The sequence below is a fragment of the Rhinatrema bivittatum genome, chromosome 5 (assembly GCF_901001135.1).
Source record: "Rhinatrema bivittatum chromosome 5, aRhiBiv1.1, whole genome shotgun sequence".
Taxonomy (NCBI): domain Eukaryota; kingdom Metazoa; phylum Chordata; class Amphibia; order Gymnophiona; family Rhinatrematidae; genus Rhinatrema; species Rhinatrema bivittatum.
This window is the reverse complement of record NC_042619.1, coordinates 80,387,340-80,406,914: the sequence shown is the minus strand read 5'-3', so window position 1 is coordinate 80,406,914 and position 19,575 is coordinate 80,387,340. Positions and strand designations below refer to the sequence as shown.

The following is a 19,575-nucleotide window of genomic DNA, read 5'->3' as shown; positions in this document are numbered from 1 at the left end:
CTTGGCCAATTCAGGGTTACTACTATCACCTATGAGGGATGATCCCCTAATTCTTGTTATCACCTTGCCTATCAGGGGCCAAGGTAGAAATACATACAGGAATCTTTTCTTTAGCCAGGCACAGATCAGGATGTCTACCCCCTCTTCCCCTGGATACAGACTCCTTTCTTTGACCAAAAAACCTGTCTACCTTGGCACTGGCCCAGATCTAGGTTAAACCCATTGATACATTATCATGTGACAGGCCTCCTGGCTGAGCTCCCACACTTCTAGTCCAGCCTTTTCCTGCTGAGAAAATCCGCCTTTTTGTGCCTGAAATCTGAGACGCTGCCAGATAAGTCAAATTCCTCTCCGCCCAGCTGATAATCCCACTCACTTCTTGCTCAAGCCTGGGGCTGCAAGTAGCCCCTCTGCTTGTTTATGTATGGCACTGCTGTGGCGTTGTCTGAAAATGTTCAGACTGCCTGGCCTGGAGTGCCAGCCTGATGGCTCAAGTACAAACTGTTTATGGGCCAGAGGGCTTCCTCTTCCGACCAGGCTTTCTTGGGCCACCTGGCCTTGATAAAAAAAACTCAGGAAAAACACCAAAAAGACGGAACCCAAATACAACAAACCAAAAAAATAAAAGAACAAGAAAAAATAATTTGCAATCTACAATGGCTTTATTATCAAAAACATATATAAATGTATATCTTATACAAGATATACATTTTATACAAAATATAAATGACCAATAATTATATTGCTGGAACAGTGACCCAATATACCCATCCAAAACCCCCCATCTATAAAACCAAGCAAAGACAGGGAAATGGACAAGAATACTGGAAAATGTCAGGAAATAATGGAGAATACATCAATGTCCACTAAATAGCTCTTCTCAACCTGGTGAGTTGTTTAAAAATATCGTTCACTGCCATCAACCTATGAATACCAAGATCTTCTCAATTCTTCCGCCTTCTTCTGTAAAATCTGTAGCAGGTATAAGAAGCAGGCACTAACATAACCAGCCTCGTAACATCCGAAGTTGACGTTCCTCTGTCAAATTTTATTCCTGTTCCCAGGACAAACTACCTTAAGAGACAGATTAAATTGTGTATTATTGAATATAAAAGTTGCATTAAATTAAAAAAGTCTAACACCCCATTAGTCGATCACTGGTGTTCAAAGGATCATTCTGTGGAAGATTTAAAATTCTTTGTAATCGGGTGAGGGGAGTAACAAATTGCAGAAAGTAATAAGAATGGAACATCATTTTATTTTTCAGTAGCATACTGTAGGGACTGAATAATCAAATTGAATGGTCTGCCTTTCTTTAATTCAAGATCCATTGACGCCTGAGATCCATTTAAATGATTAAATGTTGATCGATGATGGTTAGTTTTAAAACGTACGTAAGAGGGATGTTGACATAATGCTACGTGAGATCGTGGATGCTATGTCATTGTGATTGTTGAAAATGGCAAGGTATATTTTGTGTTTTATATAGTTTTATCACAACGAATGAAACAAAGGCGATATGGCTCAAATTCCCTCACGTATTTAAACAATGAAAAACACTCTCAAACATGAGGAACAATCATACTTTTATGAAATTATTTTTTATAAAAATTATACAGGGGATTAGTATCAGAATAAGAAGTGCTCTTTTCAATACAATCTTCAGGCTCTTGCCTGCAATGGGCTTCAACCAATATCATGCAGAAGCACTAGGTTTTACGTCATTTACTACTTCCCATACAACATTTAATTCTTTTTTTCAACTTGTTTCTTATCTTATTCTTTAGTGACCCTACTTTCCCTTTATTAAAATAATTTAATTAATTTTTTTGCAATACATATTTGGGTCACATTTCCATGATGTTTAGATTTAATGTTTAAATTGTTTGCTTTGCAGTTTGACCTCGTTTTCTGCTGGATAGTGTGGTTTGAGTATGTGCAGTTAACTTTTCATATGCTCACAATTTGAAGAAGGATTAGAAGATGATGTTTCATATTTGATAAGACTGAAATAAGTTCTATATATGTGATGTTTGCTGATGACATCATCATTATTTATACATTGGGTTTAATTACTGTAGTGATTGGGGTGAGAGCGGTATTTCCCCTGAAGAAGCCCTATATGTGAGGATGAAACAGAGCATTCTTTGTTGGGAACAGGAATAAAATTTGACAGAGGAACGTGAACTTCAGATGTTACGAGCCTGGTTAAGTTAGTGCCTGCTTCTTATACCTGTTACGAATTTTACAGAAGAAGGTGGAAGAATTGAGAAGATCTTGGTATTCATAGGTTTGGTGGTAGTGAACAATATTTTTAAAGAATTCACCAGGTTGAGAAGATCTATTTAGCGGACACTGGTGTATTCTCCAGTATTCTTGTCCATTTCCCTGTCCTTGCTTGGTTTTATATACGGGGGGTTTTGGGTTGTATGAATGAATGATGATTGATGTGTGGGGGTTATATACATTTTAAATGAGTATATTGGGTCACTGTTTCAGCGATGTAATTATTGGTCATTTATATTTTGTATAACATTTTTAGCTTGTATAATATGTATATTTATATATGTTTTTGATAATAAAACCATTGTAGATTGTTAGCAATTTATTTTTTATTATTTATTTATTTATTTTGGTTTGTTCTACTTGGATTCCCTCTTTTTGGTGGTTTTCCTATGTTCATGTGAGGGATTTTCATTTTTTCCTTCATTTTTTGGGTCAGACTTGATAAAGAACTCTCCATCCACTCAAGCAGGTATCTGTGGTTAGCACCATCCAGCTGGGTGGTTCCAAGTCTACCTCTTTTGTGAAGCTGGCAGATTTCATTCACGTCAAGGATCTCCTTTGCCACCTCTGGCATCTGCAGCAGTAGGTCGTAATCTTGTGATGACTGAGACCAGTGGATTAAGCAGTGACTGCTGGAGTGGATGCATATGTGCCCTGGCCCAGGGGACAACATCTATAGTTACAATCATTAGCCCCAGTATCTACAAATAGTGGATAACACATTGAAATCGTCGGTACAGTGTGCTGCGGCAGTCAAAAAAGCAAACAGAATGTTGGGAATTATTAGAAAGGGAATGGTGAATAAAACGGAAAATGTCATAATGCCTCTGTATTGCTCCATGGTGAGACCGCACCTTGAATACTGTGTACAGTTCTGGTCGCCGCATCTCAAAAAAGATATAATTGCGATGGAGAAGGTACAGAGAAGGGCTACCAAAATGATAAGGGGAATGGAACAGCTCCCCTATGAGGAAAAGCTAAAGAGGTTAGGACTTTTCAGCTTGGAGAAGAGACGACTGAGGGGGAATATGATAGAGGTGTTTAAAATCATGAGAGGTCTAGAACGGGTAGATGTGAATCAGTTATTTACTCTTTCGGATAGTAGAAAGACTAGGGGGCACTCCATGAAGTTAGCATGGGGCACATTTAAAACTAATCTGAGAAAGTTCTTTTTTACTCAACGCACAATTAAACTCTGGAATTTGTTGCCAGAGGATGTGGTTAGTGCAGTTAGTATAGCTGTGTTTAAAAAAAGGATTGGATAAGTTCTTGGAGGAGAAGTCCATTACCTGCTATTAAGTTCACTTAGAGAATAGCTACTGCCATTAGCAATGGTTACATGGAATAGACTTAGTTTTTGGGTACTTGCCAGGTTCTTATGGCCTGGATTGGCCACTGTTGGAAACAGGATGCTGGGCTTGATGGACCCTTGGTCTGACCCAGCATGGCATCTTCTTAGTAATCATATGCCCTGACAAATTTGGGTGCAAAAGGCATCTACTTGGTCTCCTATTTTGGTGTCTCTTTTGGGCATGAGTCACCCTCACTTGTTCTGTATCTAGGATAGCCCCTAGAAAATCTGAGACTATACTGCTTGCATAGTGCTGCTGCCATGACCACCATGACCTTGGTAAAGGTCCTTGGGGCAGTTTCAAGTCCAAAGGACAGAGCCTGGAATTGAAAATGTTAGCCTAGAACACAAGAGCAAGATAGAGAGTGAGAGCACTGAAACCTCTACAATAATGCCGTTAACAGGGAACTCCCTGGGAAGCCACTTCACTGGGGGAAAGGCAGTCTCTAGGTAAGTAGCTAAGAGCTAAGTACTCAACCAGGCTGGGGCTATCTGTAGAAGTTTGTCCACATTTGTTTGGAACTTTGGAAACAGACTACTGGCAGGATCCCCGCAGCCACTCCTTCCCTGTGAGAAGTAGTGAAGTCATCAGGAGGGTGTGCTCTCTATCGCCAACAGCTAAGGAATGGGGAGAATCCCAGGTGAAATAGGCGAAAAGGAAGCAGAGTTTAGGATCTTGCCTGTATGGATGGGCAAATAATACATTAAAATTATAAACAAATTAAAACTCATTAAAAAAACAGAACTGAAATCAAAACCATCTGTTTAGTGGCAAGCGACTCTAAAGAGACTGTCCTATAAGCAAAGTGGAAGGGCTGCGAGACATTTCTTTGCTGAAATATAAGGCTGACTTGCAGAGATATGAACATGCTCATGGAAGTGTATATGAACATGTTACATAATAGTTTTATTACTTATTTCCAAGCTTTTCATGCATAATACAGTAATATGAGTGCAATGCCTAAACAGATTTACTGTGCCCTGTAGTAAAAAAAAAAGAAAAAGTGGATACATCTGCCGTAATATGCATCAAAAATGTTACCTTCAGGTATCTTATGGGGAGGGTTATATTGGAAATCCAAAGAATAATCTGGTCCCTCACACAGCCTATGACATGCAATAGGAAAAATGGGTTCCAGCAAAGCCAAGCGGGCTTCAAAATATTCCCGGATTGTGTCTTCTGCCACTCTTGAAAGCCTAATAATGAAACAGGTAACATGAATTTTTGCAAAAAATGTCACATGCATTTACAATCAACAACTGCTAAAAGTCAACTGCCAGGTTGCACTTTTGCATTCAGCCCCGAACAAAATGGAGAAATAACTTACCTGATAATTTCGTTTTCCTTAGTGTAGACAGATGTATTCAGGACCAGTGGGTTTTTGTGCTCCTCTGCTAGCAGATGGGAGATGGAGTCAGATTTCAAAGCTGACATCACCCTAGATATACCCCTGCACTGACCTCATTTCCTCAGTATCCTCCTTGAAAAGCCATTGTGGATATATATCTTTGCATAAACAACCTGGTTAAACTTCTTAAACTTGATTAAACTGATTTCAAAAACTGGAGACCGCCAGTGCACTCAACTAAGCCTACGCTGACACCAGACTAACTGTGGGTGTCTTGAACTAGGGGTAAGCAATGGTTTACCTGTATTTTAGTCTCGAGGTTTGCTTTCTAACGTCCACTTTCTCTGGGGCAGCTGTGGGCGGGATGCTGAGTCCATCTGCCTACACTAAGGAAAATGAAATTATCAGGTTAAGTAATTTCTCCATTTACTTGAGTGTAGCCAGATGGACTCAGGACCAGTGGGATGTACCTAGACAGGGCAGGAGGCTGCCCGTGGCCCACTTAGTACTGCCCTTGCGAAGGCTGCATCCTCTTGGGCCTGAACATCCAGGCGGTAGAACGTCGCCGCCCAACAGATCTCGGTGGGCAATAGCAGCTTGGTTTCTGCTCAAGATACTGCTTGGGCCCTAGTAGAATGAGGCTTAACCTGTAGTGGTAAAGGCTTTCCTGCCTCTATGTGGGCTGCCTTGATTACTTCCTTGACCCAGAAGGCTATAGTTGCCCGCGAGGCCGCTTCTCCTTGTTTCTTCCCACTATGAAGGACGAATAAGCGATACGTTTTGCGCACCGGTTCCAATCTTTCTAGGTATCGCACCAGGAGTCTGCGGACATTTAGGTGGTGAAGAAGGCATGAGTCTTCTGAGTCCTTATGTTCATCTGGAGATGGTAGGGAGATGGCTTGGTTCAGATGAAACTCGGAAACCACTTTCGGCAGGAAGGAGGGGACAGTGTGCAGCTATATGGTTCCAGCAGTGAACCTAAGGAACGACTCTCGAAGGGATAGTGCCTGCAGTTTGGAGATGCGACGAGCTGAACTTATTGCCATCAGGAATACAGTCTTCAACATTAAGAGGCATAGTGACAGACCAAGCGTTGGTTTGAAGGAACCCCCCGCTAAGAAATTTAATACCAGATTGAGATTCCATAGGGGCACTGGCCACTTTAGCGGTGGCCGAACTTGTTTAACCCCTTTTAGGAAACGGGTCAAATCCGGATGAGCTGATAGACTGATACTGTTCACTTCGGCTCTGAAGCAGGAGAGGGCGGCTACTTGGACCTTGAGTGAGTTGAGTGACAACCCCTTCTTCATACAGTCTTATAGAAACTACAGAATCATGGGGATCTTGGCTGTCCGCGGGAGAGTCCCACAGTCCTCGCATCAGGCTTCAAATATTCTCCAGATCCATATGTATGCCAGGGATGTGGCGAAGTTGCATGCTCGGAGCAGGGTGTAAATCATGGGCTTCAAGTAAACGTGCTTCTTCAGGTGAGTCCTCTCAAGGGCCAGACCGGTATAATTGAGATGGATCCTGTGTGGAGGTAGGCACAGAGGGCTCCCCGTAAGGAGTCTTTGCATGTCTGCGTACCATGGGCATCTTGGCCAATCTGGGGCTACTAGTAGAACTAGTCCCCTGTGATGTTCTATCCTGCGGATGACCTTGCCCAGTAGTGGCCATAGGGGGGAAGGCATACAGTAAGACTTCCTCTGGCCAGGTCTGGACGAGGGCATCAATCCCTTAGGAGTGTGGCTCTTGTCTGCGGCAGAAAAACCTGGGGACTTGGGCACTGAAATAGGTGGCCAGTAGATCCATGGCTGGTAGGCCCCAGCGATTCACTATCAGATGGAAGGCTGTGGTCGACAGCGTCCATTCCCCCAGGTCCAGGCTCTCTCTGCTGAGACAACATCTTTTCCTGCGATGTGGCTGAGAATGTACCTCTGCTGGAACTTGGAGGTGAACTGAGTAGTCCTTGGACAGTGGGTTCCAGCGTGACAGTAAGGAGCGCTGGAACGGTCGCATGTGGGCCCTTGCCCATGGAACGACCTCCAGGGTTGATGCCATGAGGCCTAGGACTTGAAGATAGTCCCATACCTTGGGGCGTGCATTGGTCATCAATCGCCGTAATTGTTCCATCAGCTTCCTTCTCCTCGGGGGAGGGAGGAAGACTTTGTTCTGTTTGGTGTCAAAACAGGCCCCCAGGTACTCTAGAGATTGAGAGGGCTGTAGACTGCTCTTGCCCGTGTTCACGACCCAACCGAGTTCCTGCAGTAAGTTCTTGACTCTGCTGGTCACTTGCCGGCTCGCTTTCAAAGACTTTGCCCTGATCAGCCAGTCATCCAGGTAAGGGTGTACCAAGATCCCTTCCTTCTTCAGTGTTCCTGCCATGACCACCAAAATTTTGGAGAATGTTCTGGGGGTGGCTGCTAGGCAGAAGAGTAGCGCTCGGAACTGGTAATGGTGACCCCAGTATCGCAAAGCGTAGAAAAAGCTGGTGCTTTTGATGGACTGGAATATGAAGGTAGGCTTTGAAGAGGTCCAGGGAGGTCAGGAACTCTCCTGGTTGTACTGCCATTATTATGGAGCGAAGAGTCTCCATGCAGAAGTGTAGTATCCGCAGATGACTGTTGACGCTCTTGAGGTCCAAGATGGGTCGGAATGATCCTTCCTTCTTGGGAACGATAAAATAGATGGAATAGTGCCCCGTATTTTGTTGAGACGAAGGAACTGGAGTTATTGCCTTCAGACTGAGTAATCTTGTCAGAGTGGCTTCCACTGCCAGTCTCTTGGTATGGGAGTGGCAGGGTGACATCATAAATTTGTCCCGAGGGATGCTGCGGAACTCCAGAGAGTAACCTTCTCGAATGATGTTTAGCACCCATTTGTCAGATGTGATCTTGACCCATCTTTGGTAGAAGAGGGAAAGTCGACCCCCTATTTCCTCTTCCCGTGGATGGATTGGCCTCTTCTCATGGGGAGCACGGCTGGAGCTTGCCCCGGGCCTATTCCTCTCTTGGTCTGTCTGTTCCAAAAGGGCTGGGATCTTCCAGAGGGACGAGGTGCCTGGAACTGTGAGTTCCTGTAGGGTCTAAAGCGTTGCGAGCCTCTGCCCCTGGTTCTTCTGGGGGAGGGGCACTGGGATCTTTTACCCCTGTCTTCCGGAAGCAGAGGCACTGGAGATTCACCTCACTTGCTGGCTAACTTTTCCAATTTGCTTCCGAATAAGAGAGATCCTTTAAAGGGCATTCTTGGGAGATTCGCTTTAGAAGTCACATCAGCAGACCAATTCCGCAGCCATAACTGTCTTCTGGCTGCCACTACACCAAGGCTACTCCTCTAGCTGAGGTACGCACTAGGTCTGCGCTTGCGTCCGTCAGGAAGGCTGCTGCAGGTTCCATCGTCTCGCCGGTATATGTTCCGGAGTTATTTGCCTCTCTAAAGAAGAGCAAGCAGGAAAGTGCCACCAGTGCACAGCAGGACGCAATCTGCAGTGTCATTGCTGTTGCGTCGAAGGCCTGCTTAAGAATGGATTCCAATTGTCTATCCTGAGTGTCCTTCAATGCAGCCCCTCCCTCAACGGGAATGGTTGTTCGCTTTGGGACAGCACAGACCATGGCGTCCATTTTTGGAAAGCGCAGGTGTTCCTTGGCTGCTGGTTCCAGATGGTATAAGGCTTCCAAGGCCCGACCTCCTTTAAAGTTGGCCTCTGGGGCATCCCACTCCAGGTCAATCAGTTCCTGGATGGCTTCCATCATCGGAAAGTAGCATGAGGCTTTGCGAAGGGACACCAAGATGGGGTTCTGCCGTAAGGTCCGTGCCTGGAATACCCAGAGTCTTCAGAATCTGGGAAACAAGGGCTGGTAATTCATCCTTGTGGAAGAAGCGAAGCATGGTTCGGTATGGTTCCAGGCCTGGAGGGATTTCTCCTTCTTCCAGGGAGCTGCCATTATCATCTGAGGTGTCCGGGTCCCTGTCAGGGAGACTCTTAGGCGAGGCATTCGAGTAATGCCGGGAGGATTTTGTGCTTCCAGCAGGTTGAGCCTGTGTCACAGCCGGGGCTGATTGTGCCTGCACGAAGGCTTGCAGCCCTTGGAAAAATTCTAACCAGAAGGAGGTCCCTGGGTCCATGTTAATCTCAGGGGGAGTCGGAGTAGGTGCCCCTGAGGTGCTCTCCTGTGGAGAAGCCATCTCGGAGTTGCATAGGTCTGGGAAGTTATCGTATGTAGTAGTTCCGGACCCGTCCTTGGACAGTGAAGGACCAGGCTTTGGTCCCCCCTGGGCTTCTTTGCAATGCTGACACAGGCAGGACTCCAGTTCAGTCTGCGCGGCTCTTATGTGGCAGGCTGTGCAAAGAGTGCCTTCTGGCCTTCTTGGACACCGGTGCCATTGCCTCTATGTCTAGGCGCACAGGTAATGAGCTTCAATGCGCGCGTGTATGTGTGTGCAGCTGTAGTTATGCGCACGGAGTGCACTCAGTTGTGCGTGCGGCCCTGTTGTGTGCGCATCTGTATGGGACCCGCACAAATTAGGCACATTGGCCATCTGGCTTGCCCTGTGTGTACCGCCGGACGAGAAAGGAAGATGGCGCAGACGCCCGTCGCATGCAAGATGGCGCCCTCCCACCCGAGGGTCTCCACGTGTGTGGACCCTTGCACCGGATCGGGGCCTAGCCCAACCAAGGCTGCTCAACCTGATTGGTGCTCCCTTTTTAACATTGCCAGAAGAAGGAATCAGTACAGCAATCTGCACTCTGGCGACCGGAGACCTGAAATTTAAAGTTTTCTTCTTACCTGGTCTTGGTGCTTACCGCTTGTGTGCCGGACGGTCTCCAGCTGCAGGGGGAGAGGGTTTTACCTTCAATGCTGCACTTGGTTATGCACCCACCACCTTTCAGCCACTCTGGGGGCTAAGTCCATGCCGGGAACCGGCTACCGGACCAAGGCACACCTCTGAGGAATATCGGCGATCACCTCAGGAATTCTCAACTGGGGGAGGGACCCTTAGGTATCACCGCAGGAGAGCGGGGCTCGAACTTCTTTAAGATAAATTTTGTCTCCTTGCTGTAATTTTCCTAACACTGTGCTAGTGCGTGGGATAGTGTCCACATATGCTAGGAGACTGAGGGTTTCTAAAGAAATGAGGTCAGTGCAGGGCTATATCTAGTGTGACGTCAGCTTTGAAATCTGACTCCGTCTCCCATCTGCTAGCAGAGGAGCACATAACCCACTGGTCCTGAGTCCATTTGGCTACACGCTAGGAAAGACAACATTTTAGTGACTAAATATGTAATGAGTAATGTTCACTTACAGAATATTGCTATAAGTTTAAGTTCCAGGACATGCTTCTCTCTCAGTAAATTTGGACACCTGAGGCCAGAATTTCTATTCCGTGGCAGTATTGAAATATCACACTTTTGGATTTTCCATCTGTGCTGCTTTTAATTGTACATCATCTATCTTCATACGGGATTAAATATTTGAGTTAGCAAGAGCATACAGTTGTTCTCTCCTGTGCTTTTTAATGTGGCACTGTGCCACTGTTATAGACATAAACTGGCCATAGAAAGGAGAACACACTTCTCGAACACTGCTGCTCCTATCACCTTTCATGGATGATTGGTTATTAGCAGTCACACTGACAGCCAATATGTTGTGGGAAGAGACAGAAGTAACAGCATGTCCAGAAGCCCCCAACATATCATACTATGTAGTGGTGGCATTAGAGTCAGATGACCAAACATTTCACACCCTGGCTCAAACTGAAGGCAAGGAAATGCAATGATTTACTTAAGACAATTCTCTTACACTGCCGACGGCACTATCATTGGTAAGAAAAAGATTCAGGCCAAACTTAAAATTTGGCAGGTAATGCATACTGTTGATCAGGCAACATTAATGCTTCAGTTTCTAATGCCAAATTGACTAACATGCAGTGTTAGCAAACTAAGATGTGAGGCACATTTTGATGAACAAGCTGCTGCCAGCTAAGGTAGCAAATATGGGGCAAAATACATGCGGCTACACGCAAGCAGAGTTTCCAACAATCTGCGCCAAAATTCCTTTTCTGAAGATTAATTAATCCTTCAACTATTTTTTGAGAGAGAATTCTACTTGCATTTTATGGTTTGGTTTTAATTTTATGGGTACTTTCTCAGTTTGGATGATGCATTTGCTCCAAAATACCTTGGCCATCCCCAAAACATTTCTCATTTCCTCTCTTCAGAAATAATTTGGAATATCAGCAAGCCTAGGTGACTCAAAAATGAACCCCCAAACAGAAAATGCCACTGCAGAAAGAAAAAAAGGTGCTATATGAAGTACCGTACTTCAACACTAACTAGTTCATAGGGCTCTTCAGAGCAGCCAAACGTTTTATACTCTATAAATTACTATGTCAGGGCATTAAAGATTAATGAAGTGAAACAGTAGGCATATTAGTGGTTACTCACATAAAATCTGCTTCAGATGTAAATTAAGACTCAATAACTGTTGGGTTTATAGTCACCAACAGAGATAGAGAGAGTTAAGATTCTTAGCTAAGTCCCGCTTCTTAAATCAATAATTGCCCACAAATCTAGCAGCTCTGTTAAACTCCCATGCAGTATATAGTTTGAAGTGTCTTCCAATGTATCACCACCACTTGGCCCACACTAATAAATAAAAGCACCCCAACACTTGGAGGACAGTAAATAAAGCAGAGTTGCTTACCTATAACAGGTGCTCTCCTAGGACAGCAGGATGTTAGTCCTCACTTATGGGTGACATTATCAGATGAAGCCCAGCATGGAAAGGGTGGGTTTCATGAGGACTAACATCCTGCTGTCCTAGGAAACACCTGTACAGGTAAGCAACTCTGCTTTCTCCTAGGACAAGCAGGTTGGCAGTCCTCACATAAGGGTGAATTCCTAACTGCAGGCTGCTCCCAAAGGGACCAACAGACACCTAACCAGGCACCAATAGGCACAACACTGGTGCTGTTGGTAACATAGGGAGACAGCCTGAACCCGAAAAAAGGTTCCTAGGCAGGAAGACTTGGGTTTCACAGCTGAAAGAGATTCTGGAGAATGGACTGATCGAAACTGTCGCACCGACCATCCCTATCCAGGCAATAATGAGAGGCAAATGTGTGAAGAGACCTCCATGTTGCACCTTTCAGATCTCCAGAGGAACTGCACTCAAGTGGGCCACCGACATTGCCATGGCTCTGACAGAGTGAGCCCTGACATGGCCCCCAAGTTGCAGTCCCACCTGAACATAGCTGAAGGAGATGTAATCTGCCAGCCAATTAGACAGAGTCTGCTTGGCAACAGCAACTCCCAATCTATTCTTGTCAAAGGAGACAGTTGTGTGGACCGACTATGTCCTTCTGTCCACTCCAGATAGAAGGCCAAGGCTCTCTTGCAATCCAAACCGTGCAGAGCCTGCAAGTGAGGCTTAGGGAAGAAGGTAGGCAGGTTGACTGATTAAGGCGGACGTCCGTCACCACGTTGGGAAGGAACTTAGGGTGGGCCACCATTTGAGAAGGACACTAAGAAGTTCTCCTCGGTGATATTTCCTATTTGTTTTTTTCCTGCGATTGAAAATGCCTCACACTAAACAGAAGGCCAGGCTTAGGGCGAATGTATCCAGCTCTTCCTTACCTGGCTCAGATCAACCTAACATCGAGGAGTTCTTCAGCGCAATGCCAGTTCGGGCTCCCGAGGTGATGGCCGCTGCAGAGAAAGTTGTCTAGCAGAGCCCCTCTTTGCTGGCTGACAAGATCTCCCTTAGCCCGGGAGCACCGGCAACACCTCCCTTCCAAGATCTGGTGTCTTTGACCCAGCGATATCCTTGGACAATGTCCATGGGAGCCTGTCTGGTTCATGTGTGCAGCGGGTGACTGCAGGGAGAACTGGCGCTGTGTCTGAGATGGCGGTGTCAGAGCAGGCTGTGGAGGAGACCTTTACTCTTGCGGACCATGGTGCGATGACCTCCATGCCTGCTGATGTGGAGCAGACACTCGCTGTTGGGCTCAGCAGGCTTTCTCCCCGGACCGATGGAGAGGAAGCAATTGCACAGGTTGGCAAATTAAAATTATCTAGATCAGCTATCATCACCTTAGATGTACTCTGGAATGCTTTGGTCAGTTTGGATACATTTATATCTTTACTTAATTCAGCGGTATTGGAAACTAATAATGCCCTTAAGCAGAATTCTGCTACATTGTCTGCTCAAGAAATTAAGATCTCAAATATAGAGTCCAGAATGTCAACGGTGGAAAAAGTTCAACAGCATTTAGTCCAATCTGATTTAATTTACTCTAAAAAGGTTGAGAACATTGACAATACTTTACGTTCTCTGAATTTGAGGATTATTAATTTTCTCATAATAAAAGAACTTACTCCTGTGGAATTATTTAGGAACTATCTTTCTCAGATCCTCAAAATTTCAGAAACAGTTTTGCTTGTGATAATTAAGGCCTATTTTTTGCCTAAACTGCAGACTGAGGATTCTCAAGGAGATAATCCGCCTTCTAGAGTTCCGTTGGATTTGTTAGACTTATTTTATTTATTTATTTATTTATTTATTGTTTTTGTTAACCATTCATGTTCGGGACTTCCCAGACTTTCAGCAAAGCTCTCAAGAAGTTGAAATCACTCAGAGGGATGCTATCAGTTAAATTCACATTCCCTACAGATAGAGATAATGTTTTGTGCTCTTTCCTTCGTAATCGTTTCCTATTGTTTTATGATCAAAAATATGGGTTTACCCCGATTTAACAAGGGTTACCCAAATTCGGCAAAAGAAATTTTTACTAATGCGCTCCGAGCTAGAGTCTAAGAGGGGGGGGTCACTTTGTACTTCGCTACCCTTGTAAATGCTTGGTCAGATATAATAATGTTAATTACATTTTTTTTGAGCCACCCCAACTACGGGCATTGCTAGATTCTTCACTGAGGTCGAACCAGTAAATATAATGTAAGTGGTGGTTCTCAATTTTTCTTTTTTCTTATTCTTTGATTGTCTACTCGATATTTCCTATTAATAATGGGGTTGTTTGCTTACTTTAATATTGTAAAGATTACTTTCAATCTTTTTTTCTGTACAGCCTATTTTCAAATCAAGGTTTTCCTTGTAATTGTTATTGAAATTGCAAAAAAGAAAATTAAAAAAAAAAAAGAAAGGAACTTAGGGTGCATGTGGAGAACTTCCCAATCATGAAAAAAATTTGTGTATGGTGGGTAGGTCACTAACGCCTGAAGCTCATTGACTCTGCACTCTGAAGTGACTGCCACCAAAAATATGACTTTCCAGGTCAGGTACTTCAGGTTGCAGGACCTCAGCAGTTCAAAAGAAGCTTTCATCAGCTGAGCCAAAATCACATTAAGGTCCCAAGACACAGCGGGGGGTTCTCAAGGGAGGTTTCAACTGAAGCTGCCCACTGTAGGTTGGACAGAGATGGGAGAACCATTCACACAATGGTGGTAGGCACCGATCGCACTCAAATGCACCCTGAGTTCATTTTCAGACCAGCATCCGATAGGTGCAGGAGCTAATCAAGCAGTTTGGGAGAGGAGCAAGAGAAGGGGTCTAGGCCACGCTGTCCACACCACACGGAAAATATCCTCCACTTCAGCCCATAAGATTTCCTAGTGGAAGGCTTCCTGGATGCCACCAAGACCCAGAGACACATCCTCAGAAAGGTCAAGAGGCTGCAGAATTAACCTCTCAACATCCAGACCATGAGCGACAGGGCCCAGAGATTGGGATGCTGCAGTCTGCCCTGATCCTGAGTGATGAGATCTGGGTAGGTCCCCAGACTGATTGGTTCCCGGAGGGAGCGATCCCATAGGAGCAGGAACCAGACCTGCCTCAGTCAAAGGGGCTATGAGGATTATAGTCCCGTGGTCCTGATGAAGCTTCAGGAAAGTCTTCATCACCAGAAGAATCAAAGGATATGCGTACAGGAGGCCCTGGCTCCACTTGTGGGAAAAAGCATCTGAGGCTGTCAAAGGGAGCAGAACTAGGCTACCTTCCTGTTGCAGGGGGATGCAAACAGATTCATGTTCGGGACATCCCAGAGGCGAAAGATCTGATCCATCACTGTTTGGTTCAGGGACCACTTGTGGGGGCTGAAGTTTCAACTTAAACGGTCTGCTACCATATTCGCCCTTCCCACCAGATACATGGCTCAGAGTACCATCCCCTGGGATAGTGCCCAAGACCAGATCTGGACCGCTTCCTGGCACAGAAGGAACGATTTTGTGCCGTTTGTTGATGTACCTCTTTGCCACCTGCTTGTCGGTTTGGATCAGGACTACCTTATTGGCTAGCCGATCCCTGAAGGCCAAGAGAGTGTATCTGATTGCCATAGCTCCAGGAAGTTGATTTGGCATTGTGCTTCCTGGATTGACCACTGGCCCTGGGTGCAGAGCCCTTCCAATGGGCACCCCACCCAAGTTGGACGCATCCGTAGCGAGAACAATTTGAGAAAGGGGAGATTGAAACATCACTCCCCGCATCAAAATTGGAGAGAGTCTCCCAACATAACAAGGAGTTCCAAGGGACAGATTAACGCAAATGCGCACCTGGAAACCCTGGGTGGCTTGCCCCAACTGGGACCTCAGGGTCCATTGGGCTCTGCACATATGCAAGCGCACCCAAGGAGTGAGACTGTCGCAGACATATGGCCCAGTCACAACATTTCTCACGCCGAGACCTGCTAACTCCATTGCACTACTCTCGCAATGGATGTCAAGGTAAGTGACCTGGCATGCGGCAGAAAGGCCTTTGCCTGAGCCATGTCCAGCTGAGTGCCAATAACGTCCAGCTGAGGTGACGGGCAGAGATGAGACTTCGGGACTTTGGTGGTAACAAACCCCAGCGATTCCAACACCCGGATAGTTAAACGCAGGGATTGTGTCGCAACCGCCTGGGTACTGCTCTTGACTAACCAGTCGTCCAGATAGGGAAAGACCTGCACTCCCAACTGGTGAAGGTGCGCCCCTGTTATGGCCAGACATTTGGTGAAGATGCATGGTGTGGAGGCCAGACTGAAAGGTAACACTCTGTACTAAAAGTGGCCCTTGCCCACCACAAACATGAGATACTTCCTGTGATCATGGAAGATCTTGATGTGGGTGTAGGTATATTTTCAAATCAAGGGAGTAAAGCCAGTACCCTTTTTGCCAGAGGGCAATCAGGGTGCCCAGAGAAACCATCTTGAACTTTTCTCATTTTAGAAACTTGTTCAAGGTTCTCAAGTCCAGGATGGGATGGAGGCCCCCTGTTTTCTTTTGAATCAGAAAAGAACCGGGAGTAAAAACCCCATCCCCATTGTCCTGGAGGAACAGGCTCGACTGCCCTGGCCATTACACAAGGGCGGAGAGCTCCGCCAAAAGGATCTCCTGACACGCTGCTAGCCCCCAATAGAGGCTCGGAGGAGAATCTGCCGGGACACCCAGAAGATTCAGCCTGTACCCCTGACAGATGATGGACAGGACCCACTGGTCTGAAATGACATTGGGCCAACACTAAGAAAAAAGCTCCGCAGAAAAAAAAAAAAAAAAAGACTAAAGAGGGACTCCGTGTGGAAGTGTGGATTATGGCATGCTCAGTATGCCAGTCAAAGTTCTAGAACCTTTGACACAAGTTTTCCATGCCGGGCTCCATCTGATGATGTCACCCATATGTGAGGACATACCATCCTGCTTGCCCTAAGAGAAATCTACACTCTGCTGCAGTAGCTTGAAGAGATTGCAATACAGAGAAAAGAAGTAAATCAGTTTCCCTCGGGGATAGTCTAATGGCTACAGCAATGGACTGCGAACCATAAAGGCCAGTGTTCAAATCCCGCTTCTCCCACTGGTACTCCTCCAGACCATCACTATCTCCCACTGCCTCAGGTATCTACTTAGACTGCAAGCTCTTTGGGAAAGGGACTTATTGTTCATGAATACTTAGTGCTATAGAAGTAATTAAATTAAACATCCAGAAACTGATTAAGATCAGTTGCTGAAAATGATGTTCAATCTATGAACAAATCAGAAGATAAAGGAACAGTGGGTTAGACACAAATAGGCTAGAACTGTACAGATGAAAACAGTTTAACTACTGGAAAGAGTGGATTCTGTACAATTATGGATTGTCTTTCATGACAAATGGGGACACTCATCATAGACTTGAAATCATTTAAACTTTATGGACAAAACCAATTCAACTGAAGTACTTACGTGTCCAAGTGGGTCTTGAGCAGTTCATGCACCATCACATTATTACTCTGCTTAGCAAAGTGCAGGGCACTGCTCTGGTACTTCGATGAAATGCTGCAATCTGCTCCAGATTCAACCATCAGTCGTACAATATCAAAGTTTCCCCTCTTACAAGCCTAACAGCAACAACAAATAGACCCAATGATTCAGAATTCTTTCCTTATAGAATTTCTGGAAATGCTGCATGATACTCAAACAAACCAACACCAATATTTACAACAGCATAATCAAATTATTCTCTTAGTCTTTGCCTATTTCCTTGGAATGCTGAATTTACAATATTCTTTAACATTTAAATTAAGTTTTAAAGAGGAAAAGGAAAACAGCTATTTTAGATTTTAAAAAAGTAGGCAAGAGTGGCTTTTTGAGCTATAGATAGATGGCATTGCCTCACAGATTGGAAAGAACATGGAAACATAGAAATGACGGCAGAAGACGACCAAACGGCCCATCCAGTCTGCCCAGCAAGCTTTCACAGTTATTTTTCTCATACATATCTGTTACTCTGACCGCTGAGATCAGGGCCCTTATTGGTAACTTTTTGGTTCTAATTTCCTTCCACCCCTGCCACTGATGTAGAGAGCAGTGCTGGAGCTGCATAAAAGTGAAGTATCAAGCCTAATTGGTTAGGGGTAGTAACCGCCGCAATAAGCAAGCTACTCCCACGTTTGTTTACCCAGCCTGTGCAATTTAGTCCTTGTTAGTTGTCTTAATATAAATCCTCTTTTCTTCATTCCCCCTGCCGTTGAAGCAGTGAGCTGCGCTGTATATGTATTCAAAGTGAAGTATCAGGCTTAATTGGTTCGGGGTAGTAACCGCCACAACAAGCAAGCTACTCCCACGCTTATTTGTTTACCCAGACTATGCAACCCTGGATGTCTCTTGCTTCTGAGTGTGTGATTGATCCTCTTTGAGGGATTAGGTGTATGCACACCTCCTCTCCAGTGGCTGATAGAGAAGAGGAGCACAGCTTGCAGGAGGAGCTTGCAGTCACCTAGGATCATACTAGCAATGACGCTTTGGAAGATAGGGAAAATGAACAAAAAAAAAAAAAAGGATGCTCGAAGCACAGAAAAAACACAAATTCAGGACAGAGTGTAACAGCAGCTTTGTTTCTCTCCATAGGGCAGTCTACGAACCCTTGAAAGCAAACTCTGAAGAAGTGTTTTGTATCTGTGGTGAGGCAACAATGGGAAGAAATTTTGATAAAAACTGTCAGCATAGGAAGAAATCAAGAAGTGTTATTTGATTATGAGGTTATTTTTGCTGGGTTCCTTAAAACTATTTCCTAGACAATAAATTAACAATAAATGAGCTAAACTCCTACACTACAAATTGATATGGACCTCAAAATACTAACTGGGGAAAAAAAAACCTGTCAGATAAACAGGGACACAAAAACTGATTCTTTCATTCTGCTTCCTTGTAGAAAGGTCAATTTATATTTTGACAATTACTGTACTGCTGTACAATGAAATTTCCAATACCTTGTTATAAGCAAGGGACTGGAAAAGGCACAAAAGAATTCAGAGAGATTTACATCATAGTGAGATGCACAGAGCACAAGTGGATGGGAGTCAACAGTGAGTCACAATACAGAGAAACAAATGCAAGCATGCGTACATACCTTCATTAAAGCAGTTTCTCCATTAATTTGCTGGATATTCAGGTGTGCACCAGCTTCCAAGAGAACCGCCACTGTCGTGAGAAAATTCTTAAAAAAAAAAGAAAAGAAAAATTCCAACAGTTTCTATGTACAGCACAAGTCCAAACTATTTTGATAAATATAGAAATTATCATATACCAACACTGAATTCATCCTGTTTGTTTATTTCCTTTAATATTACTGCTCAGTTTTCCTTTGGATACATTGTACCATTGTTTTCTTTCAACAAACATCGTCAGAACTGATTTGCCCCTAAGAGAAGGCACAGGTCACTATTCGATTTCCAGATGGACTGTGATCCTTTCATTGTATTTTGAGGACTGTTTTTCCTGGTTTAAGAATTTTTGAACTTGAAAGTGCTTTAAAAAATCTTTCTGCCACTGTGAAAGTCACAATGAACGAGACAATGAAGATTATGGGACTAATGCAATTAGAGATCAAGTCTCTTAAAGAAGTAGTTTTAGATAATCGTATGGCGCTAGATATGTTGCTTGCTGACAAAGGAGGGGTTTGTCAATTTATTAATTCTTCTTGTTCCTATATTAATAATGATAGTAGTATTAGAAATCACATGCAAGCTATAGATACTTTACTGTCACACCTTTCTCATTATACTGACACAGAAAACCCCTCATGGGATGTCTTTGGTTTAGGAATAATATTTCTTATTTTATGT

General features: G+C 44.5%; 1 protein-coding gene across 2 annotated transcripts in view; it reads right to left on the bottom strand.

Annotated features, from left to right (window-relative positions):
* MPHOSPH8 (M-phase phosphoprotein 8) overlaps positions 1-19,575 on the bottom strand; it is a 248,377-nt gene that overhangs the window by 143,841 nt on the left and 84,961 nt on the right. For both annotated transcript variants that reach the window (XM_029602497.1, XM_029602498.1), the window contains exons 9-11: positions 18,861-18,947; positions 17,195-17,349; positions 4,680-4,834 (exon numbers count right to left, since the gene is read on the bottom strand). In XM_029602497.1, coding sequence (XP_029458357.1) covers positions 4,680-4,834; positions 17,195-17,349; positions 18,861-18,947 — 397 coding nt within the window. The remainder of the gene's footprint in view (positions 1-4,679; positions 4,835-17,194; positions 17,350-18,860; positions 18,948-19,575) is intronic.